The sequence below is a fragment of the Hemicordylus capensis genome, chromosome 4 (genome assembly GCF_027244095.1).
Source record: "Hemicordylus capensis ecotype Gifberg chromosome 4, rHemCap1.1.pri, whole genome shotgun sequence".
In the NCBI taxonomy this organism is placed as follows: domain Eukaryota; kingdom Metazoa; phylum Chordata; class Lepidosauria; order Squamata; family Cordylidae; genus Hemicordylus; species Hemicordylus capensis.
Genome location: NC_069660.1, coordinates 99533470 through 99557055, shown reverse-complemented (window position 1 = coordinate 99557055; position 23586 = coordinate 99533470). Strand labels below are relative to the sequence as shown.

Sequence of the window (23586 nt, the reverse complement as noted above, 5' to 3'; positions counted from 1 at the left end):
AGTTACAGAGTAGGTAGCAGAGGATGGTTTGGATATTGCAGCTATTTAGAGAAAACACATGGAGATCCTTGTATGACTAAACACTAAACATTTATTGGTTAAATACACTTAGATAGGAAAGACCTATATCTAATCTAAAGGACTACATAATGGATAGGTAAGGAGAGAGAGAGAAATGTTTCCATCTGCTAAGAGGGAAGGAAGGGATTCTGACTCGGCACAGGAAGTGCTGCAGAGTCAGTTCAGGGGTCATAGAGTAGGGACAGAGACCCTGACTCACTGTCTCTACTCCCAAGGCCCCTAGTGGTCATTAGGACAGTTGGTGCAAAAGGCTGATGCACTGGAAGTTGATCTCCAACAGTTATGGCTACTTTACTTTGGTTTTGGGTGTGTCTATTTCGGTCTGGACCGTATCCCTCCCGATTAATATGCTGAGCCCCTGTTTTTGGCATTGGCACTGTTCTTCTGCCTGCCAGGCTCCACTCCTGCCGAGTCACGTGCCTAGCCTCCGTCTCCACCCAGCCTATGTTCCTTCCCAGCTTTCTTTTCCGCTCTCTCCCTCTCCCGTTTCCTAGAGACACCAACACCAACATCTGTGGGCAAAAGGAAGCCCAGTGAGAGCTTCCCCCTTTTGGAGCGCATGCTCCAGCCGCTCGCAGGGTTGCGGCGTTCCCGTGACTCGCGGCGGCAGGCGACGCGCGCCCTTTGACCCCGTTTCCTGTTTAGTTCCTGCGAGATCCGGCGGACTTGCCACCAGTAATGGAGGCTGCGGAGGAGCTCGATATCGATGTGGAGGGGGATGTGGCGGCGGGGCCGCCCGGAGAAGCTCAGCCCGGGTAGGTGGGAGAGAGGCACGCCTGTGGCTTTCCTGCGCGCTCCTCCTCAGGAGCGAGATTGCCCTGCGAGGCTGGCGCTGCTTTCCGTGCAGGAGGGCTTTGCGGTCGAGCCTGCTGCACTGAAGTCCTCCGCTGGCTTGTTCAGGCCCGTCGCCGGTCCAGCAGGGGCTTTGCGGGGAGGGGTGGTGGTTCTGTGACAGGAGTCCCCTTCTCCGGTCTCCCAAAATGTATTCTGGTCCTGCTCTTTCAGTAGGTTTAACCAACCCCAAACGCTCTTAGATGGTTTGTTTTCCTGCTCTGTTTACGGTGGAAATGTAGCAGAATTCCCGAGTCTGCCTCAGAAGGGTGGCACGGCAAGTGCCTTCTACCCCTGAGCTGCTGCTTGATGGGCATGCTACCAGAGCTGGCGTGTGTGCAGCCGAGTACTGAAGGGTATAACTAGGCAAAGAAGAAGAAGAAGAAGAAGTTGGGGTTGGAGAATGAAGTAGAGGGGGATTGCACAACTCTAGTCCTCCAGCTGTTGCTGGACTACAATTCCCATCATCCCCAGCCACAGTGGGGATCAGGAATGATGGGAGTTGTAGTCCAACAGCTGGAGGACCAAAGTTGTGCAGCCTTGATGCAGAGGGTGAGTGCACTACAAAAGAAAGGCTTTTCCGGCTGATTAATCTCTAGAAGGGTTGTCTTTCAACTGTCCAGCAACTAGGTTTTTTTTAAAGGGCTGAGAAAGGAGAGATATCATATAAGCTAAAAGGCATTTGTTCCTAGGCACAATTAATCTAAGAAATAACTTTGTAATTCTCAGGCACTGTTGTGTTTTTTATTTTTGTTTATATACAGTATTTAGTGGTAAAACTGCCACCCTGTAACCAGAAGGTTACAAGTTCAATCCTGACCAGGGGCTCAAGGTTGACTCAGCCTTCCATCCTTCCGAGGTCGGTAAAATGAGTACCCAGAATGTTGGGGGCAATGTGCTAAAATCATTGTAAACCGCTTAGAGAGCTCCAGCTATAGAGCGGTATATAAATGTAAGAGCTATTGCTAGTGCTATTATATACTATAGAATCTTCTTTGAAAATATCTTATATTTCCTGACCTCAGGTTATAAACCTTCTGCGTATCTAGTATTTTTCGATATTCTTTTTTCGGTCGTATTTGCATTGCACTACTATTTCTTGAATATATTATATTGTATGTTGGCTGCTTCCATTAAAAATCATGCTCAAGATTTGTTTTACTATTTACACCATGAAGTGAGGACCTAAAATAACTATTTTCTCTTTGCATGTACTATAGGTTTTATAGCTTGATTCTACATTTCTCTGTACAAGTGAAAATTTACATGGGATCATGTGCAATCACCAATGCATCATCTTGTGATGTTAAATCTAGCATTAAAGTGCTAGTACATAAATACAACTTTTGAAAAGCTTTGTTTTTAGAGCCTCTCTTTCTCCCTCTGATAAGGAGCTCTCTCTCTTTTTAAATTTCAGAAACTGTGAAAATCCATCATCTTGCTTACTCCAAGATCACTACCTTGACTCAACTTGGAGAACTGATACTAGTCTTGTAAGTCAACTATGAAACAAGCTGCTAACTCTGAGACATCCTATGCCTGACTTCTTAGAGATATTTTCTTGATTTTTTTTTGCCTCTGCTGCTTCAGAAAATATATTGACTGGGATCCAAGGGGCCAGGGGCAGAAGAAAACATGATGCTCATGCTATTTCATGCACAAATACTCAAGTTCGATCTGCATACACAACTAGTTATGTGAACTAGTTTCACATAATTTTTATATGACTCTGAATACAGTTTAACTTTTCCACGCTCAGTTCCTGAGCAAGCTGCTTGTGCAAGGAAAATTTCTGTTTTGTATGCATTGGAGTATTTTTAGATCTCAGGCATGAAATGGAAACAGGTGGTTCATGTACTTCTTAATGTTATGCTTATTAAAACTCTTACATATGTTCCTTTGCTCCAGTTTTCATTGATTTGGGTTACCTTATTCACTGATTGCTGTTAATCTTTTCAATTCCAGCTAGGCTATGAATTTTTCTGGGGAGTCTTAAAAAAATAATTGCCACCTCTCTCTTTCAGCTTTGCATCAATGAAGGGAAGAAATACTGCATAACTGATTGTATGGTGTTTTTCTTTTAGCCATGGAGTCTTGATAGCACAATTAGTGAAGAGAACAAGGCTGTTATTGAGAAAATGTTGTTGGAAGAAGAGTATCCTTTTTGTTAAGTATGCCACCTAATGGCGCAGCGGGGAAGTAACTTTCCTAGGGAGCAAGAGGTTGCTGGTTTGAAACCCCAGTGGTATGTTTCCCAGACTATGGGAAACTCCTATATCAGGCAGCAGCGATATAGGAAGGCATCATCTCATACTGCACGGGAAATGGCAATGGTAAACCCCTTCTGTATTCTACCAAAGAAAACCACATGGCTCTGTGGTCACCAGGAGTCGACATCGATTCAACGGCACACCTTTATGACAAAACAGAATTCTCACCCCAAGAAACTGATTTTATAGTGTAAGCTTGTAATTAAGAGGTCACTATTAATTAAGAGGGAGGAGATCAGGTATTGTGGTAGCAGGCCCGAATTGTCTGCTTTGCTAAGCAGGATCTGTTTTGCTTTGCCTTGCATTTGGATGGGTGACTGTTTGAGTGCTGTAAGATATTCCCTTTAGAGATGGGGCATAGCTCAGTGGAAGGGCATCTGCATGATTTTTTCTATCCTCCCCCACACCCCCAACTCACTTACTCAGTGTTTTAATTATTGATACAGTTGGACCTGGTGTTTGAAAGTCAGATAATTATTTCTCAGTGCAGGTGAAATTTGAGCTTTGTTTTGTTATATTTTCAAAAGATAACTAACATGGAGTTAGCACTATAATACTTGTTGTGCCACAGAGAGTTGCTAATCTTGTGAAGAAATTTAATATTAAAAACTTTGGTAGGGGTGTGCATGAACTGAGGTTCTTGGACAGGTTTGGTGTCGAACCAGATTGGATGAGGTCCAAACCCGTTGAGTGCCACTGGAGGGGGAGAGAAGTGGTGAATGAGATCTTTAAAAAGGAGGAGAGCAGGTCTTTACCTTCTCTTCACTGCCCCATGAAGTTTCCTGCTGTGGCAGCCCTCGTCCCAAGAAACTTCGTGTGTCGCCAGCACCCACACAGCATCTAACATTGTGACTGATGTTAGAGGAATTTTCTCCTCAAGCCTACACCTCCTGCTGTAAGAAAACGATTTTGTAATTCTGTATTCTGTTACATTTTCCAGCCTGTCACAGAAACTAAAAATGAAGTATCAGTGATTTAATGACCCATATCCATTAATTTGCATGTCTGTAACACCAGGGTTTAGGGATGTGGTAAAGGTGCAGCCCTTTTGATGACTGCAGAGTCTCTTTGCAGACTTGTGTAGGTGATATCAGCTTCCTGTGCTTAGCCTTGAATCTGGGACTTTCCAGATTCAACCTGAGCGGGATCTAAAATTAACTGAGTGGATATCGAAAAACATGTGAGTGTGCACACATGCCTTAGAAAGAACACTGTTCCCCTTCCATCCCATAAAATAGGCTTCTGCAGTTATCCTATGCCTAGTCTGTGTGCTGTACCCTGTTTCTGTACACAGATTGCATTTGCTGGAATGCAATTAACAGCTTGTAAATACAGTATAGTTATTGAGAAAATAGTCTTGTTCACAACTCACTACTTCAAAAAGTCCTTAATAAATTGCAGGTACTATCTGTCTAGCAAATCACTTCCAGAAAAGTTTTGGCATGATCTGAAAGAAAATGATAAACGGAGCACAAAAAGGTAAGCTATATTGTGTGGAGACTGTGACTTAATTGTAGTATAACTAGATATTTTAAAGAATCAAAAAATGTATATTAAAAGGCCTCACCAAAGTGTATGCAGTAACTTTATCTTATTTTGTATTTTACAGTCCACACAAGAAAGAAGGAAAAGTCACGTATGTACTTGGAGTGCTCAGTCTTAACTGTTAAATGACTGAACTGAATTAATTTAGGACTTGTATTAATACTACTTAAAACCCCCAGCAATAACTGAATTTCTGACATAGGTTTCCTATTGCATCTCCTTGTTTTCTAAAGCCACCCACCCTGTGAAGAAAGTAGCAACATGTGAATAGCTTATGTATGAATTAGAAGATTTATCTTGCCTAACTTGAAGACATTGAAAATGGATAAGAGCAGAGTTAAAATACATTTACAAAATAAACCCACAATGAAATAATATCCTGAGAAAATGTATTGATTAAAAGCATCTTCAGAGATAATTGTAACTTTCTAATGGAATAAAAATGTGTTCAGCTTATGTTTAAAAGCAGGTAGAGAAGGTGCCAACTGGATTCACACGGGAGGGAATTCTAGAGGAGAAGAGCAATGACAGAGAAGGCCTGCTTGAGCATTACCACCAACCGTACTTCAGAAGGTGGTGGGATGCTAAGGAGGGCCTCCCTAAAAGATCTTACTAGGTGTGCAGATCTTACAATGTGCAGGGAAAGGGTCATTTAGCTCTAAACCATTTAGGGTTTTAAAGGTAGTAACCATCACCTTAAATTGCATCTGGAAACATACTGGCAGCCACTGAATCTGGTACAGTAATGGTGTACATGTTCTGAAACTCTTGTGCTTGTAAGAATTCTTGCCATTGCATTTTGGAGCAATTGAAGTTTCTATATGTTCTTCAAGGGTAGTCCACACAGAGCTCATTGCAGTAGTCTAAATGAGAGGTGTGGATAGCCATGGCCAGGTCCATCTGAGCCAGGAATATACTCAGCTTGCACACCAGTGGAAACTGAGGAATGCCCCCACCTTACTGTGCTACAGCTGCCCACTGTGCAACCAGGTATAGAGCTGGGTTGAGGAGCACTTCCAAGCTGTGAACGTACTCTTTCAAGAGAAGTGCAACCTCATCTGGAACAGGCTGATACATTATCCCTGGATCCACAAATCTCTTGACCAGCAGACCCTTTGTCTTGTCTGGATTTTATTTCAGCTTGTTTGCCATTATCCAACTCTTCATTGAGTCCAGACACTGATTCAGGATATTCACAGCCTCTCCAGCTGGAAATGGTAGTGAGATGTAGTAATATACACAAGTGACAGAACGACTCTCTAGTCTTGATCTTTTAAAAAAGGCAAATGGATGAATGATCTTGTGTTTATGCCACATTTCCAAGTATAATATCTACGATCATGTTAATTCCAGTGAATTTATGTATGTATTTATTTATGGATGAGGTTATTTTGACAAATACATACTGAACTGAAGCTCTTTAGCTCTTTTTTATTTTGACAGCTGCATTTAGAATCAGGGTTTTTGACTTTATTTTTTCTTATAGGGTACGTTCACCTTCAAAATCAGCTAGTGGATCATTAAAGTGGACAGCGGAAGAAAAAGAGTTGTTTGAACAAGGACTGGTAAATGCAATATTGTTTCTGGTTACATTATTTTTGTTTAAAGTGATACTATTGTATAAGAAAATGGTACTATATGACAATTTTTTTAAAAAAAAATGTAGCATACTAATTAAGTGGTGACATAATGTTAAGTTTGAGGGATGGTTGAAATAATCCCATGCTGAATGAGAGTCCTCTGCAAGCCAGCAGGGATCTCTGAGATAAGTTGCTAAGGGATGGAGTGGATCACTTGTTCTTATTGTGTTTAGCCACATTATAGTTTGTTCTCCCAAGATCTAGTTTTCTTTCTCTTTCACTCTCCTAAAGTGTTTAACCTTGGGTCCGAGATATCTTAGAGAGCGCCTTCTTTTACATGACCCCACGACACGCTAAGGTCATCTGGGGAGGTCCGTCTCCAGTTACCACTGGTTTGTTTGGTGGCAACTCAGAGGCGGGCCTTCTCTGTAGCTGCTCCTAGGCTGTGGAATGCACTTCCAGCAGAAATTCGTAATCTTAATTCTTTACTGTCCTTCAAGAGAGCCCTTAAACCCATCTGTTTGGCCGGGCCTTTTAGGGTTTTTAATTCGTTTTAATTGTTTTCATGTTAACCTGGTTTTCAGGTTTTAACTGTTTTGATAGTTTAATTGTTTTTAAAGATGTTTTTAAATTGGTGTTTATATTTGTATTTCTGTTTTAATTGTTTTTAATGATTTCTGTTTTTTAATTGGAAACCACCCTGAGCCAGCTCGGAAGGGCGGTATAAAAATCACCAAACAAACAAACCTGATATCTTGCTATGTTTGTCCCAGCAAAAAGCTGTTGTGGGTCAGTAAGTAAAGAGGTGGGTGAAAACTTCTGACCTAGGTGTTCTGATGCATCTCTATAAGACATGCTTTTAGGAAGTAAATGTCTCTTGATGCTGGAGGCTAACAGAGGCCTATATCTCAGCAATAAAAGCCTCAGGAGGTAAATTGACTTGTCTACAAACACAACGCTAAACTGTATTTTATTTTTCCCTATTAGGCTAAATTTGGCAGAAGATGGACAAAAATTGCCATGATGATTGGAAGTCGCAATGTTCTTCAAGTCAAGAGTTATGCTAGGCAGTACTTTAAGAACAAGGTAAAACATGCTTGAGAATGGCAGAGTTGCAAAACATCTTCAGCAGCAAGTCGCTCTGAGAAGGAATGACTTGGGCAGAAGAGCCTTTCCATTTGTCCTTCATAACCAATTACTCACTTTAATTCCTTGTTTGCTATAATATTAGTTGGCCACTTTGTATCTTGCAAGGTTCCCTCTTCATTGTATCCTGCCTTGGTCATTTGTGACTCTTTCCGGCTTTCTTTCCCCTCCTTCCAAGCTTTTTCACACAGGAAAAAGGGGAACAAGCTTGCAAAGACCACCAAGTTCTTCCCTTGTGCGTCACAGCATCTCACTTCAATTTTCCCTTGGCTTACACACACATGAGCAGTTGAGCTATGCAAAAGGAGAAGCTTCTGTTACTGCTCAGATTGGGATGAGAGGATTTTTGCTCTATCTTAGCTCTGGAAAAAATGGGTAGAAGTTACCTCTCTCTTTTTCCCTTGGTGAGGAAAGGAGTAGAAGTACTTGTCATGGGCTCCATTTCTTTCTTAGTGTCCACAAGTCCTGCTAGCCAACTTTTTATTTTTCATTCCTAATTAGTCGGGAGGAGGTACTATCCACATTCACAAATCACAAAAGTCTTGCAGATTTGCATTAACATATTTCTTGGACTTGGTACAACTGAGGCTTCTTCCTTTACTGGAATCCAATCCTAAGTCTTGTTTTCCCTCAGCTTTATTCCTTTTGAGTGTGTGTTTGACAAAATATGATTTTTATGATATCTAGATATTCTGTAACTTTGACACATTTTCTGTGCAGCCTAGTAAATGTCCTGAAATGCGATCCACACAGGTTAGGGAATATTGCAGAACAGGATATCGATACAAGTTTAGTGTGTGACTACTCATGTTATTAGATTGCTTTGGGTACTCTTAATTGAACTACTTGCCACTGCAGTGTTCATCCCTGCTGTTTACTAAACCGTGTAAGTAACTTTATATAAATATCTGAACCTCAATAACAATATTGTATTATCTGCCCTACAAACATGTGTTTGGATGTGTAAAGTACTATGAACATTTGTAAGTGTAAGTCTGTAATGAGAAGTATGTGTTCTTCTGCATTATCCAAAAATTGAAATAAGCTATTAGATGGCAAATACTAAGCCAGAACACTAGATATTCATATGATTAGGTGGTTTGAGCTGTCTGTTTCAATGAGCTATCTGTTTGCTTTATGAATGCTGCTGTTCTTAAAATGTGCATGCTGCAGAGCAATTGAGGAGAAATTCTCCAAAGCCTTCAAGTCAAAAGTCATTTGAAGGAAAACGTAATAAAATCTATTCTGTAAAGTCAAATTGAGCCTCTTAATTAGTAAACAAAGCTAATATCTAACAACTGTATATAGTTCAAACTAATGTTCTTTTTAATTAGAACACTGCTGTTGTCATTCTCAACTCTTCCTAATGTACTTATCTTTTAAAGACAAAAATGGATGGCTCAGAAAAAGTAGAACAGCAGCATTTTCACAGTGCTTCAGTTCCTGGCAGCAGTGAAGACGAAGAAGGGAAAATGGCATTATGGGCACCCACACACCTAAGAGGTCGTGCAGATCCTAATTTAAATGCGGTGAAAATTGAGAAGCTATCAGATGATGAGGAGGTAGACATTACAGATGAAATGGATGAGCTGCTTTCTCATGTGCCTCATCAAGAACCTGGCAAGTCTGAGTTACTGGATATTCCAAAGAGTCCAGCTGGACAAACCAGTTGGGCAGACCCTATTTTGGATTCTGCGGGACATATATCTACTGTTCTCTTAACTGCAAGATATATTCCTAAACCAGAAAAAAGCACAGTTGAGAGTCCAGAGACTACAATACCATGTTTTGATAAAAATGGTCATGAACTTGTGAAATTAGAAAACCAGAAGTGTGACAGAAAAGGCATTTCTGATGGCATTGATTGGTTTTCTAGTCCAGAGCTTTGTGGAGAACACAGGGACTTTGCTGATAACAGCATTCTTTTCCATTCTTCTGACCAACTGGAAGAGGAAAATCAGATGGATGTAGAGGAGCTTAAACCACCTGATCAAGAAGTAGAAATAGATAGAAGTGCCATACTGGAAGAAGAAAAGCAAGCAATACCAGAATTTTTTGTGGGACGTCAGGCTAAAACACCTGAACGCTACCTGAAAATCAGAAACTACATTTTGGATCAGTGGTAAGCAACTGCTTTGGATAAATGCAATAAGGGAGCAGATTCATATGTAGATGTCTGCTATATTTCCTTCAATTTGATCAGCCTCCTAGACCAGGCATGAAAGAAATAGAGTGAACCTGCTTGATGACATCATCCCCTTGGAGCAGCTTGACCTCCCAGGGTGAGGGAAAGCAGTTAGCTCAAAATGGGCCTGGTCAGCACACAAGATACTTCTAACACTGGTTATACTGTGTAGTAAATGATGGAACCACTTGGTAGGTTCTGGTTAACTATGTCCATTCTAGGCGCCCATGAGGATGCTAACAATATGGAAGCAATATTTCTTGGGTTGTGAGTAGGTGTTCAGTTCCTATCCTTGGAATTGTCTTTGTGGTGTAAAGTCATACACCAGAGAGCCAGTGTGGTGTAGTAGTTAGAGTGCCGAACTAGGACTGGGGAGACGCGAGTTCAAATCCCCATTGAGCCATGATACTTTCTGGGTGACTCTGGGCCAGTCACTTCTCTCTCAGCCTAACCTACTTCACAGGTTTGTTGTGAAAGAGAAACTCAAGTATGTAGTACACCACTCTGGGCTCCTTGAAGGAAGAGCGGGATATAAAATGTAAAAAATAAATAAAATAAATACAGTACCTGCAGAACAGACAAGGGTGGGACAAAAAACTGTATATATTTTTTATTTTTTATTTATTTTATTAATCAAATTTGTACACCGCCCTAAACTTTCATCTCTGGGCAGTTAATTATAGCATAAAACAGGTTAAAATATATAGAAAATCTTAAAACAATTTAACAATTTAAAAATCACCCACCAATTAAAACCTTAAAATTTTAAAGAACTGAAAAAGCTTGGGTGAAGAGGTGGGTTTTCAAATGCTTTCTAAACATTATCAGAGTCCTATATATAAGCCCTATTCAGAAATAATTTATATTATTTATTTATTTATTTATTTGATTTTTATACCTCCCTTCTGAGCTGGCTCAGGGTGGTTTACAATTAAAACAGAAATACAAATATAAACACCAATTTAAAAACATCTTTAAAAACAAACTATCAAAACAATTAAAACCTGAAAACCAGGTTAACATGAAAACAATTAAAACGAATTAAAAACCCTAAAAGGCCAGGCCAAACAGATGGGTTTTAAGGGCTCTCTTGAAGGACAGTAAAGAATTAAGATTATGAATTTCTGCTGAAAGTGCATTCCACAGCCTAGGAGCAGCTACAGAGAAGGCCCGCCTCTGAGTTGCCACCAAACAAACCAGTGGTAACTGGAGACGGACCTCCCCAGATGACCTTAACATGTGGTGGGGATAATGTAAAAGAAGGCGCTCTCTAAGATATCTCGGGCCCAAGCCGTTCAGGGCTTTAAAAATAATAACCAGCACTTTGTATTTTGACTGGAAACATATCAGCAGCCAGTGTAACTGTTTCAAAACAGGCATCATATGGTGTCTCCGGGTTGCCCCAGAGACCAATCTGGCTGCCGCATTCTGAAGTTTCCAGACTACGTACAAAGGCAGCCCCACATAGAGCGCATTGCAATAGTTAAGCCGGGAGGTTACCAGCTGATGCACCACTGTTTTGAGGTCATCCTCTTCGAGGAATGGGCGCAGCTGTCGAATCAGCCGAAGCTGTTAGAAAGCACCCCTGGCCGTGTCCTCCACCTGAGATGCCAGGGTGAGGCCTGCGTCCAGGAATACTGCAAGCTGCGCACCTGCTCCTTCTGGGGGAGTGTAACCCCATCCAGCACAGGAGGATCTAACTCATCCCTCAGATTCTGAGCCCCCACAATGAGCACCTCCATCTTGCTTGGATTCAGCTTCAATTTGTTATCCCTCATCCAGCCCATTACTGCCTGTAGGCAGGCATTTAGGGAATGAGTGCCATTTCCTGAAGATGAAAAGGAGAAGTAGATTTGGGTGTCATCAGCATACTGATAACACCCAGCATCAAATCTCCTGATGACCTTACCCAGTGGTTTCATGTAGATGTTAAAAAGAATTGATAATGATGTACTTGCATACAGCATCTAAAACAGGGCCAGAAGTCCTGTTTCTCCCCACCTTGGTCAGTGATTCCTGTTAGATGACTGACTGGGCTGGGTTAAAGCAGCGTTCATCTGAAGAGATGAATGCCATATCCATGATTATTATTATTATTCCATGATGCACTTCCATGATTGGGAGGCTTGGGCATCTCTAACCATGATTGATGGGCTGCCAGAGATGACTGACAGGGCTGGGGCAGGACTTCTGGCCCAGTTTTAGATGCCATGTGCAAATGCAGCATCTTTCTTAAAACCTGTGAATAGGACTATAATCTCTTTTGTTGTAGAGAGACGATGAGTCTGGCATATCTTGCTTGATGTTTAAGAAGCCAAAGTGTCTTCAGTTTATGGGGATCCCTTTTTTGTTCTGTCTACATGGCAGTGGATCTTGTGATTTTTGTTTCCTAATGGGTTCTGGTCATCTGACAGAAGAGCTGATCTATAAGAAAGGTCTCTTATGGCAGTCTTGTGATCATTGGATTATTGGCTTGTAGACACTGTGGGGAAAGAAACAAGTAGGACTGAGGCTTGCTCCTTCTGCACTTGTATAACCCCTGATCTTAGAGAGAACGCAGAAGTCACTGTACACACTGTGCTAGGATGTGGCTTTGAAACTGATTATGAATGAACACTTGCTAGGGCTGAATTGACAAATATCATTCTTGATCCTGTCTGTCAGATTATTATTAAGAATTATTTGTATGCACTGTGTCTGAACCAAAAAAACCACCCAAAATTGTCAAAGCAGTTTACGGGGTGGGGGAAGAGAGATGGCCTTGCACATAGCTTTCGTTGGCTATGCCCAGCCACATTTAGCCTGTCTGAATAAGGCAAAGTTAGATTGATGCATTGAGGGGTGGAATCATGGACCAACACGCACTTCAGAACTCATTTTCCAAGGCATTTTTAGTAATGGGAGATGGTGAAATGCTGTTTTATTGAAGAGTGTATATTGGGTCATACCATTACTGCTTGTCTTCCTTACATGAATTCTTGGCTGTGAGAAATTATAACTTTTGACATTTTTTCACAAATGACTTAAACTGAAATTCCTGGACATATCTTTTCATAATCCTACCTTTAAAAAAAAAAAAGTAACTAAAATAATCTTGAAAATATACCCCAAATAATCTGATATATTTTGGCTGCAATATACATATTGTTGATGTACTGGCTATTCCCACTCTGTGGCACTTAATTCCCTGTTTGTGACTTGTTAGGGCTTATTTTGAACATTGGATCTGTTGTTACGCTTAGCTAATCCACTAAACCTGGAGTTCTTAAACTTTTTGATACTGTCACCCCTAAATATATAAAGTTATGAAGGGGACCCTCTACCCTAATGATTAAAGCTACTGATTGGATTAGGTAGAAATGAACATACCTTTTCCATTAGAAGGATGAGCTTGCTTGCTCCTGCTTAGTTTTTCAAACCTAGGCTTTTATGTTTGAGACTGCCAGCCTAATTTCAGTTCCCGAGTTCTTCTGATTGGTATTTGCTCTTTATAGCAGCAATTGCTGAAAACTCTGATTCACACAAGTAGGCTGTTGCAAAGGGAAAGAATATTTTCATAGTTTTCTCATTTAATTATTGTATATTTGTAATCACCTTGCACACTATTCCAAAATTCAGGAAGAAACAACATTTAGTAAGTAGTAAACTCTATTACAATCATTGAATGGCAAAAAATACATAAAATAACAGAACATAGAATATAGAACCCTCAAACAAGTTATTAACATACTCCATCACACTTAACACTTGGAACTAATTAAATCTCTTTGGTCAGCTCTGGTTTGGTACTACACTGTACCCAATGTAGGACTGGGAAAAGTGCAGAAGAGGGCAGCCAAGATGATCAGGGACCTGGTGTACCATCCTTATGAGGCAAGCCTATAGCATCTGGGGGTTTTTAGTTTGGAAAAAAGGCAAGTACAAGGAGAGACATGATAGAGGTGTATAAAATTATGCATTAAGTAGAGAGAGTTTTTCTCATTCTCTCACCATGCTAGAACCAGAAGTCATTCCATGAAATGGAAAGCCAGGAAATTTAGGACCAACAGAGCAAGTACTTTTTTACAAAGCACAAAATTAATCTATGGAATACTCTGCCATGGGATGTTGTGATGGCCACTGGCTCGGATGGCTTTAAAAGGGCTTGGGCAAATTCAAGGAGGAGAGGTCTATTGATGGCTACTAGTCTGGTAGCTATAGGCCACCTCCAGCATAAGAGGCAAGATGCTTCTAAATACCAGTAGCAGGGGAGTAACGGCAAGAGAGAAGGTATGTCCTCGCCTGTGGGCTTCTCAGAGACATCTGGTGGGCCACTGTATGAAACGGAATGCTGAACTAGATAGGCCTTGGGCCTGAACCAGCAGGGCTGTTCTTATGTTCTTAAAAGCTGCAGTATAAAACCTAGCAACATTAAGGTGCCTGGCAACTTCACTTTTTAAAAGTATAATAAAAATTGAGTGAATGAATTGATAGTGAATTCATGAATTGAGAGTGAATGAGCCAGTATGTTGTAGTGGTTAGAGTGCTGGACTAGGACTGGGGAGACTCAAGTTCAAATCCCCATTCAGCCATGATACTAGCTGGGTGACTCTGGGCCAGTCACTTCTCTCTCAGCCTAACCTACTTCACAGGGTTGCTGTGAGGAGAAACTCAAGTATGCAGTACACCGCTCTGGGCTCCTTGGAGCAAGAGCGGGATATAAATGTAAATAAATTTAAATAAAAAGTTTGAGAACTTGTCCTACCATTTCAACTTCACCTGCACTTCAAGGACAAATATGCTCATAGTGTGGGGGTGTTGTGGTATCTTCCCCAAAATAGACGTGAGCCAGCGTGGTGTAGTGGTTAGAGTGCTGGACTAGGACCGGGGAGACCCAAGTTCAAATCCCCATTCAGCCATGAAACTAACTGGGTGACTCTGGGCCAGTCACTTCTCTCTCAGCCTAACCTACTTCACAGGGTTGTTGTAAAAGAGAAATTCAAGTATGTAGTACACCGCTCTGGGCTCCTTGGGGGAAGAGCGGGATATAAATGTAATTAATTAATTAATTAATTAATTAAATAAAATAAAATATCTTCTATAAATGTTAAGGAGATGTTAATGTTGACAACTTAAAGCAGTCCTGAAGAGCTGTTCTGATGCAGCCAAGGCATGGGGAGGTAGACAGGGAGATGGGAGCTGACAACCAGACATCTCCTTCACCACTCAAAAAACAAGGGCAGGCACATCAGTGGCGCTTCATTGGCTGACTGGCCAAAAGAGAGGTCCCCCTTGGAACACAATTGCAAGAGCTTGTCTCCTGAGAGGAATTTCTCTTCTGTCCAGTCAGCCAAAGTAGTCAGTTGCTGTGCTGTGCCTGCCTTCAGCTTTGTGAGCAGGGGAAGAGCAAGGCAGTTGTCATGTCTCTTTGTCTGTCTCCCAACTGTCCCCATGCCTTGGAGACGTCAGGTAAGGCCTCTTACTCCTGACCCCCTTTAAAATTACCCCCCGTGGGTTTTGACCCACAGTTTGAGAACTTCTAAACCAAACAATTGGTTAGTTTTTAAAAAATATTGGCTTTCCCAGACCCACTTTTTGCTGTCATTAGGAAAACATTCTAACAGTCTTTGAAAACTAATGTTAACAGGTAAGCAAATACATAAAAAGAAAAACTTTTTGTTCTACAAGGATTTCTAAATTATTAGAATACAATTACTTGAAGTTATGGTTGAATATAAATGACATTGAATGGTCATGGGAGGTTGTAGCTTAAGTCCCTAACATCTGTTAGCTTCTGGGAACTACTGCTTGTGTATATCTGTGCATGAAATGGATTGCTCCTACAAATTATAGGATATTCTAGAAATATCAAATGGTGCAAACTTAACTGCCCTGTTAAGGAGTTGTTTATATTATCTTTTGTGGTGGCCTTTTATTATAGGGAAAGAATTAAGCCAAAATACCTGAACAAGACTTCGGTACGCCCAGGACTGAAGAACTGTGGTGATGTCAACTGTATAGGACGGATACACACATACCTGGAATTAATAGGAGCAATTAACTTTGGCTGTGGTAAAAAAGAAATCTTTGATCTGTTTATTTTTAGATTTGGGAGCTCCTGTCAAAAGGCAAGGATGGCTGAGAAACAGCTCACAACACTAATAGAGCAATTCCATTATAACACCTTACAATTTAGAAACTGACACTAAAAGAAATGGATGCATATAAGAGTAGGTTGGATTAGGAGAACATATTAGGAAAACACTATTTTTTAAAATGCTGAACTCTTGCAAATACAAATATCCAGCCATTGTGGTTAGGGGCAGGGAAAGTCCAGCTGATTCAGGAGTAGGCACATGGTGATGTCTTTACCTGCTTCTTTCACTTTCTTCTGCTTATGTTTTAGCCAAAGTTTGTCCTCTTCTGCTAAATTGTAGCCCATGTCCCTGTAGGTATATGTGTCCAAGTAAAATTTTGCATATGCCATTTTTAAAAGGGCAATCTTTCAAGCTTATTCCTATTCTTTTGAATCTCTCTTAAAATCACCCTGACTGTTCTCTCTTTAAGAGTTTGGGAATGAATAAGCCCTATTTCTTACAGCAGAAAGCTTTAGCCATGAGTTGAGTAGAAACTTTAAAAAGACCACTGCTGGAATATAACTGTGTAAGACATTGTGTACATGCTACTCCAAGATTTTAAAAAACCCAACTAAACCTCTGTTTATTCCTTGTCCCTCATAATTAAAGCTTTTTCCTCTCATTCTCTGTTAATAGCCTGCTCTTGGTAGCTTCCTTTTAAAGGGTAATGGAATGTTGGAGAGCTGTATATAGGCTTAGTTGACCTGAGAACATCTGTACAGTGTGTGAGAGAGTGGTCTGGGAGGGGAGCATCGGGAGAAAGATGTTTTGCTTGGAAGATGTACTAGGTTACATCATAAGTCTTGTTTGTGAAGAAAGCTGTAATGTTAATTCATTCATTCTAACTCTCAGAGTACTAGAATTCCAGTACATATGTATACAAGTGTAAAGCGGTTTCCTTGAGGCCACTACACAGCTTCTTTTTGTGTGCCTCTGTGAGCTGTGGATTGAACCATAATTTCTTTTGTGCTTTTCTTCAGAGCAGGCTGTATATAATAGACCACAGCCTGCTGACAAAATACGACCCAAAGAAGGCAAGGACACCATAGAAGCATATCAGCTTGTTCAACGGCTGCAATCTATGGTAAGGTGAAAATGATTGCATGTGCCACTGGAAATCTCACTTTGGGTTTGGGTGGGTAAAGAATTTCTTTCTAGATCTGAAATTGGTTTCCTGCAATGTGTGGTTTACTTTAGCAACAATCTTGTTGAAGGTGAGATAAACCAGAGTACATTTTCTTACAGACTTTGCTTGGATAACTTTGATTTGGACTAATCAAATAATATTTTGGAATTGCACATATAGTATTTCTTCATGGCACTTAATAAATTATTGCCTCTAGAAAGAGTGTTCTTACTAGAGAATACATAAAAGTTCTTTAAAGCTGATGTTCTTCCCTTCAGTGACCAAAAACCAAATAAGCCATGTTTTAAATGAATTAGAAAGAGATTTGTATGAAAGGCATATATGTTGCTGCGTACTTCACTTTTGTTTTTAGGATGCTTCAGCACATACCGTGTTTCCCCAAAAATAAGACAGTGTCTTATATTAATTTTAGCCCCCAAAAATGCACTAGGGCAATTAGCGGTACATCAGGAATTACTGCTAGGTCTTACTTTCGGGGTAGGTCTTACTTTCTGGGAAACAGGGTACTTCTAGGGCCAATTAATGCTCCTTTGATCTTCATTAACTGACTTTACTGTACTCTTAAGAAGAAATCTTGAAACTACCAATTTGTAAAAATAAACAAAAACATTGGGCCTAGCTGATAATGTTTGACTTGGGGACAATTCACATCATTTTGGTGAGTGGTGATTCACCATGGGTACAGATGGCTAGTGACTTTTTGATATTGGGTCAAATATGAGTTGGGGCAACCCAGGTTCTGCAGTGATGTGTGCTCATAGTCCAGATTTTGATACTCCACAAGTTTATGTGAATTGTACCTCAATTTAAGAAATGTCACTGCCTTGATATTCTTCAGTAGACACGTGAATCTGTTTCTGCTTGCTACAGCGAACAAGAAGGCGACGAGTCAGAGACCCATGGGGAAACTGGTGTGATGCCAGAGATTTGGAAGGACAGACATTTGAGGTAGTGTCACTTTAAACTGCTCTGGTATTTTCTGAGAACTTGGTGAAGAAGTTCACTTATGTTTCAAATACTTAATGCTAGATGTACACATGGCACATTTTTAATTAACCTTCTAAGTAGTAATATACAATTACTGTATTAGTACTTAGAAAATTAATAATAAATTGTACTGCTTTTCTGCAAAATAAGTTCTCCAAGAAATTTACATGGCAAGATAAATGAGAAAATGCTTCCCTATCCCAAATGTGTTCAGAGTCTACAAATAAACACAAGAGACTCATTGGCAACAGCCACTGGGAGGGACACTGGCTGAAATCCTGATTAGCAATTCATGCATGCTTCAAGGGACTGTGTGGGCGTGACGGGACCTCTTGCATAACTCCCCCTTTGCCAGTGTGCATGTTGTGTAAGAGCCCTTAGAGTCCAGAGTGCTCTGCACACTCAAGAAGGGATCTACAAAACCATAGATAATAAGATACAGGAACATAGGAAGCTGCCATATACTGAGTCAGACCATTGGTCTATCTAGCTCAGTATTGTCTTCATAGACTGTCAGCAGCTTCTCCAAGGCTGCAGGCAGGAACCTCTCTCAGCCCTATCCTGGAGATGCCAGGGAGGGAACTTGGAACCTTCTGCTCTTCCCAGAGCGGCTCCATCCCCTGAGGGGAATATCAGTGCTCACACTTCTAGTCTTCCTTTCATATCAACCAGGGTGGACCCAGCTCAGCTAAGGGGACCAGCTCTCCTCCAATAGACATAGGAAGCATTAATCTTTTTGCAGTCTGCTATTAATAGCATTAATTGAAGTATTCTCACTTGGTTCAAACTTGCCTAGATTCTATAGATCCCGATTTCTAAAAAGGGAAGTCTGGTATGTGCACTGTTGCATTTGTGCGGGAAGGATGACTAATACAATGCTAGGGCCTTTTATTATCTAAGAGCAAGGCAGGCAGAATATTGTGTGTTGTGTTTTTTTTTTCTGCTTTTCAACAAAAGTTCTCAAAGTGGTTTATAGAGATAAAGGGAATAAGATGGTTCCCTGTCCCAAAAGGGCTCATGCTGTGCTGGGTTGGATAGGGACAGTTGCTCTCCCCCTGCTAAATCGCTTACCACTTTAAAAGGTGCCTCTTCGACCAATTATCAGGGCATTGGAAATGAGCCATTGGAAATAATCTGAGAAGTCTTAATCATAGCTCAAATTTGTTAAGATGGAAGAGTGTTGACAAATGCATATTGTGGGCTGAGAGCGTAAAGAGCATATCTGAAGTGCTGTAAGTTCTGCCATAAACTTTGAGTTTATTTAAACCCAAGATCAGCACTCAATGGTAGTTACTCTTCTTATGTTTGAACATTTGCTCGGTATCGGTCAAAACATGACTAACAAGCAAATGGGCAAAGGGCTGGACATTCAGAATCATCCCTTGAAATTGATAGACTGTTAGTTCAGCACAGACAGCAGCACACTTTTGTGTGATGTCTAACCTATTGAAATTTTTGTTAGAGAATATTGTGATGGCTGCTAGGTAAACTGGCTATAAAAATGGTTCATGAAGAAAGGTCTACATGTGGCTATTAGCCAAAGTAGTTGGGTATAGGATAGGGGTGCACAAACTTGGCCCTCCAGCCACAAATTATGACGATGATGGGAACTGTAGTTTAACAACAGCTGGAGGGCCAGATTTGCACACCCCTGTTGTAGGATCTCCATGTTTTGAGCCAGAATGCCTCTTATTGACATATTAGTAAGAAATGGCAATCACCATCTTGTCCTGTTTTTCTAGATGGATCCTTTGACCTTACCCATCATGGCAGTTCATGATCCATGGCAGAAGCAGGTCAAGCCAGTAATTCCCACTGGTGGAGTGGGAAACCATGATGCTATTCCAAAATTTGCTTAAATTTATGAATAGTCAGTGGGATGGTGCAAGGAGCTGTTGACCTTATTGTACAAAAACAGATCTCTGTTCTTAATCTTGTTGGCTGATTCACTCCTTATGTCTGGTCCACTCCTACTTAAACCATGATACGGATGTTACCATTGGCCAGTGCCTTGTGCCCACGCCAACACACTGGTCTGGGTATGTTAAGCTTATTGGTGTCAGTGAGCTTAAGCTTAAGCACATTTCATAGTCTGTTGGATAGTAGCCTGCAATATATTCAATTGATCAGTTGGCCTGACAAACATGTTTCATTTTTAGCACCTCTCTGCTGAGGAGCTAGCCAAGAGGAGAGAAGATGAGAAATACAAACCACCAAAAGCATATAAAGGACAAAGACACATCAAAAGGTTTACCTTTTTTTTTTAGTGTCTACAGTATCTCTTATAAAAGTAGCTTCTGCAGTTTCAGGTACAACTGTTCCTCATCAGTCCGTATACATGCTGTAAAACTTCATTGTTTAAACTTCATTCAGGGTATTAAACCCAATTTGCAGTTCAAACAAACATAAATCTTCCTGTGACTCATTTTGAATGTGTAACTATCACGTTCATACCAAATCCTGAAGAAGTCACTACTGTGAAGATTCATAGAGTTTTGTATGTATGTGAATTGGAAATAAAATAGGTAAGAAATTGTACACTTTTAACAAGTTCCTCTCATTAATTTCGTATTTTCAGATAATCTTTTTTTCCCCCATTTTATAGTTCATTTGATCCCTTTCAGCTGATCCCTTGCAGTTCTTTCACAGAAGAAAAGCCAGTAAGTATGACTTGATCAATAAAGAAGTGCCTCTTTGTTTACTTAAGCAGCCTTTCCTTATCATTTTAATTTTATTTTTTTTCAGGAGCCATTCCAAGTAACAGTAGCTCCAGAAGCCCTTTTGATTATGGATTTGGTAAGAACCTATTGTCTTTCTCAGTTTTCCTCTCTTGAGTAACTTCCTCTATTTCAGAGTCAAAAAGTACCTTAATATTTAAGCCTACTCGCTGTTAACTGAACTACTTGGTCCTTAACACTAGTTTAGTCAACAAATGAAGCTGAGGGAATTGGAGTACTAGTGGTAAAGCCAGTTGTGTCATAAATTCCTGGGCATATAGCATGAAGATGTCTTCCCCAATCATTTTTAGAGTACTTACCAGATGGTGACAGCAAATATAAATATGGACTAGAGGAATAAAGTCTGAGGTAGATTTGAGTTGGTCATCTTTTCCTGCCTGTTCTGGTTTTTAGATGGTATGGATGGTGTGGGGTGGGTTTAAAAATTCTGGATGGATGGTCTCACACACACACATCCTTTCTTACTTTTTATTCAGAGGCTACAGTTTGAGCTTTTGTGTCATTATTTTGATAAAGCTCTGCACTTGTCATATCTCGGAACTTTTCCTGTCAAGGGGAGAAGACATTGTTTCACTATCCAAAATCCTAAGACTCATACTTGAATATATTTTCCGTATTTCTTTAGCATGCTCATGTTTCCATGGCAGAAGTAATAGGTCTGCTGGGTGGAAGATATTCTGAATCGGATGGAATAGTTGAAGTAAGTATCCTACTGCTTGATATAACAAAAGTGCTCAGTCCAGTCCACCATGTGTTTAGACTTCATGCCAAGCCATTAAGGGGCCTCTTTCCATGCAGTGGCCTGTGGTGAAATAGACCAAGTCCTCTGTGTCCTGCAAAATCGATGTAAAGGTTAGTATAATCACCAGTGTTCTCTCTAACAGGGATTCCCAGATGTTGTTGGCTAAACTCCCATAATCCCCAAGCAAAAGCCATTGCAGCTGAGGATTCTGGGCGTTGTAGTCGACAACATCCAACAACATCTGGAAATCCCTGTTAAAGAGAACACTGATACTCAATTTAGTAAATTTGGGATTCAAAGAACTGTTAACTTTGGAATAATTATTCTCTTGTTTACACAGTCAGACAGGTGAATTATTATTATTATTCTCTTGTTTACACAGTCAGACAGGTGTTATTGACTGGTTTGTTTTATCCAGACCTTGAGTCCTTCCCAAGGACCTGGGATGGTTGAATTTTATTGTCAATTGTTATAGATATCGTCACAGAATATAGGCTGTTCCCAGTAAAGCTGCTTTTTGTAATTGGCTGATGGTGATTTCTGTGACCCCTATGGTGTTGAGGTACTCTTCAAGGTCTTTTGGAACTGCACCCAGGGGGCCAGTTACCAGTGGGATTATTTTGGTCTTCTTCTGCCACAGCCTTTCAATTTCAATTTGTAGATCTTTGTATTTGGTGATTTTTTTCTATTTCTTTTTCTTCTATTCTGCTATCCCCTGGTATTGCTATGTCGATTATTTTCACTTGTTTTTCTTTCTTCTCGACTACAGTTATATCCGGTGTATTGTGTGGCAGATGTTTGTCTGTTTGTAGTTGGAAGTCCCATAATATTTTTACATCTTCATTTTCTACCACTTTTTCAATTTTATGGTCCCACCCATTTTTGGCTACAGGTAGCTTGTATTTTTTGCAGATGTTCCAGTGTATCATCCCTGCTACCTTGTCATGCCTTTGTTTGTAGTCAGTCTGTGCAATCTTTTTACAACAGCTGATTAGGTGGTCCACTGTTTCATCTGCTTCCTTACAAAGGCGGCACTTGCTGTTTGTTGTGGATTTTTCGACTCTTGCTCTTATTGCATTTGTTCTTAGTGCCTGTTCTTGCGCAGCCAGTATTAAACCCTCTGTTTCTTTCTTCAAGTTGCCATTCTTAAGCCATTGCCAGGTCTTGGTGATGTCTGATTTTCCACTTATATTGTGCAAATATTGACCATTTAGGGGCTTATTTCTCCATTTTTCTGCTCGGTTCTTGGCTTGTTCTTTCTTGTAGGCCTGCTTTGTTTCATTGGTGTTGAATAGTTTTGTGTTATTGACCATTTGAAGTGCATCTTCTTCACTGTCCTTGATATATTCTTCAAGGCCTCTTTTCTCCTCCTCTACTGTTTGATGGACTTGCAGCATTCCTCTTCCACCTGAGCTGTGAGGGAGGTATAGCCTATTGACATCACTGCGGGGGTGCAGAGCATGATTGATGGTCATTATTTTCCTGGTCTTACGATCCAGCGTCTCTAGCTCTGCCTGGGTCCTGTCTATTATTCCTGCAGTGTATCTGATAACAAGTATAGCCCAGGTGTTTATGGCTTGTATGGTGTTCCCGCCATTGAGTTTGGACTTGAAGATTTTTCGAACTCTCCTGATGTATTCACTTCCAGTTTTTCTTTTAACTTCAGTGTGTGCGATGTTATCAGCCTGGAGAATGCCCAAGTACTTGTAATGTTTTTTCTCTTCCAGGTTCTTGATCGTGTTTCCATTGGGCAGTTCTGTTCCTTCTGTTTTTGTTATTTTCCCTCTGTTCATTATTAATGCAGCACACTTGTCTAGTCCAAACTCCACTGCTATATCGCTACTGAATATACGGACAGTGTTTAGCAGTGATTCGATTTCTGACTGGGACTTTCCATACAACTTCAGATCGTCCATGTACAGCAGATGGTTGATTTGACTTGATGTTTTAGATGTTTGGTATCCGAGGCCTGTTTTGTTTAGTATTTGTGAAAGTGGCGTCATGGCGATTACAAACAACAGAGGGGATAGTGTGTCCCCTTGGAAAATGCCTCTTCTAATGCTAACCTGTCCAAGTGTCTCACCATTGATAGTTAACTGTGTTCTCCACATGCTCATTGCTTTTTTTAAATAAATATCTGAATGTTTTTGCTGACACCAGTTGTTTCTAAACATTTTAGTATTCATGTGTGAGGCAATGAATCGAAGGCTTTCTTGTA

General features: G+C 40.5%; 1 protein-coding gene across 4 annotated transcripts in view; it reads left to right on the top strand.

Annotated features, from left to right (window-relative positions):
• Positions 1-569: 569 nt before the first annotated feature.
• The window catches only part of MYSM1 (Myb like, SWIRM and MPN domains 1), a 29654-nt gene continuing 6637 nt past the window's right edge, over positions 570-23586 (top strand). For 2 of the 4 annotated variants that reach the window (XM_053243091.1, XM_053243093.1), the window contains exons 1-15: positions 571-836; positions 2330-2405; positions 2997-3067; positions 4584-4661; positions 4792-4818; positions 6214-6292; positions 7295-7393; positions 8839-9575; positions 15559-15689; positions 16735-16838; positions 17772-17849; positions 20048-20136; positions 20494-20548; positions 20634-20684; positions 21252-21326. In XM_053243091.1, coding sequence (XP_053099066.1) covers positions 760-836; positions 2330-2405; positions 2997-3067; positions 4584-4661; positions 4792-4818; positions 6214-6292; positions 7295-7393; positions 8839-9575; positions 15559-15689; positions 16735-16838; positions 17772-17849; positions 20048-20136; positions 20494-20548; positions 20634-20684; positions 21252-21326 — 1827 coding nt within the window. In that variant the 5' untranslated portion in view covers positions 571-759. Of the gene's footprint in view, positions 837-2329; positions 2406-2996; positions 3068-4583; positions 4662-4791; positions 4819-6213; positions 6293-7294; positions 7394-8838; positions 9576-15558; positions 15690-16734; positions 16839-17771; positions 17850-20047; positions 20137-20493; positions 20549-20633; positions 20685-21251; positions 21327-23586 lie in introns of all 4 variants that reach the window. The other 2 variants (XM_053243092.1, XM_053243090.1) reach the window with 2 other exon arrangements.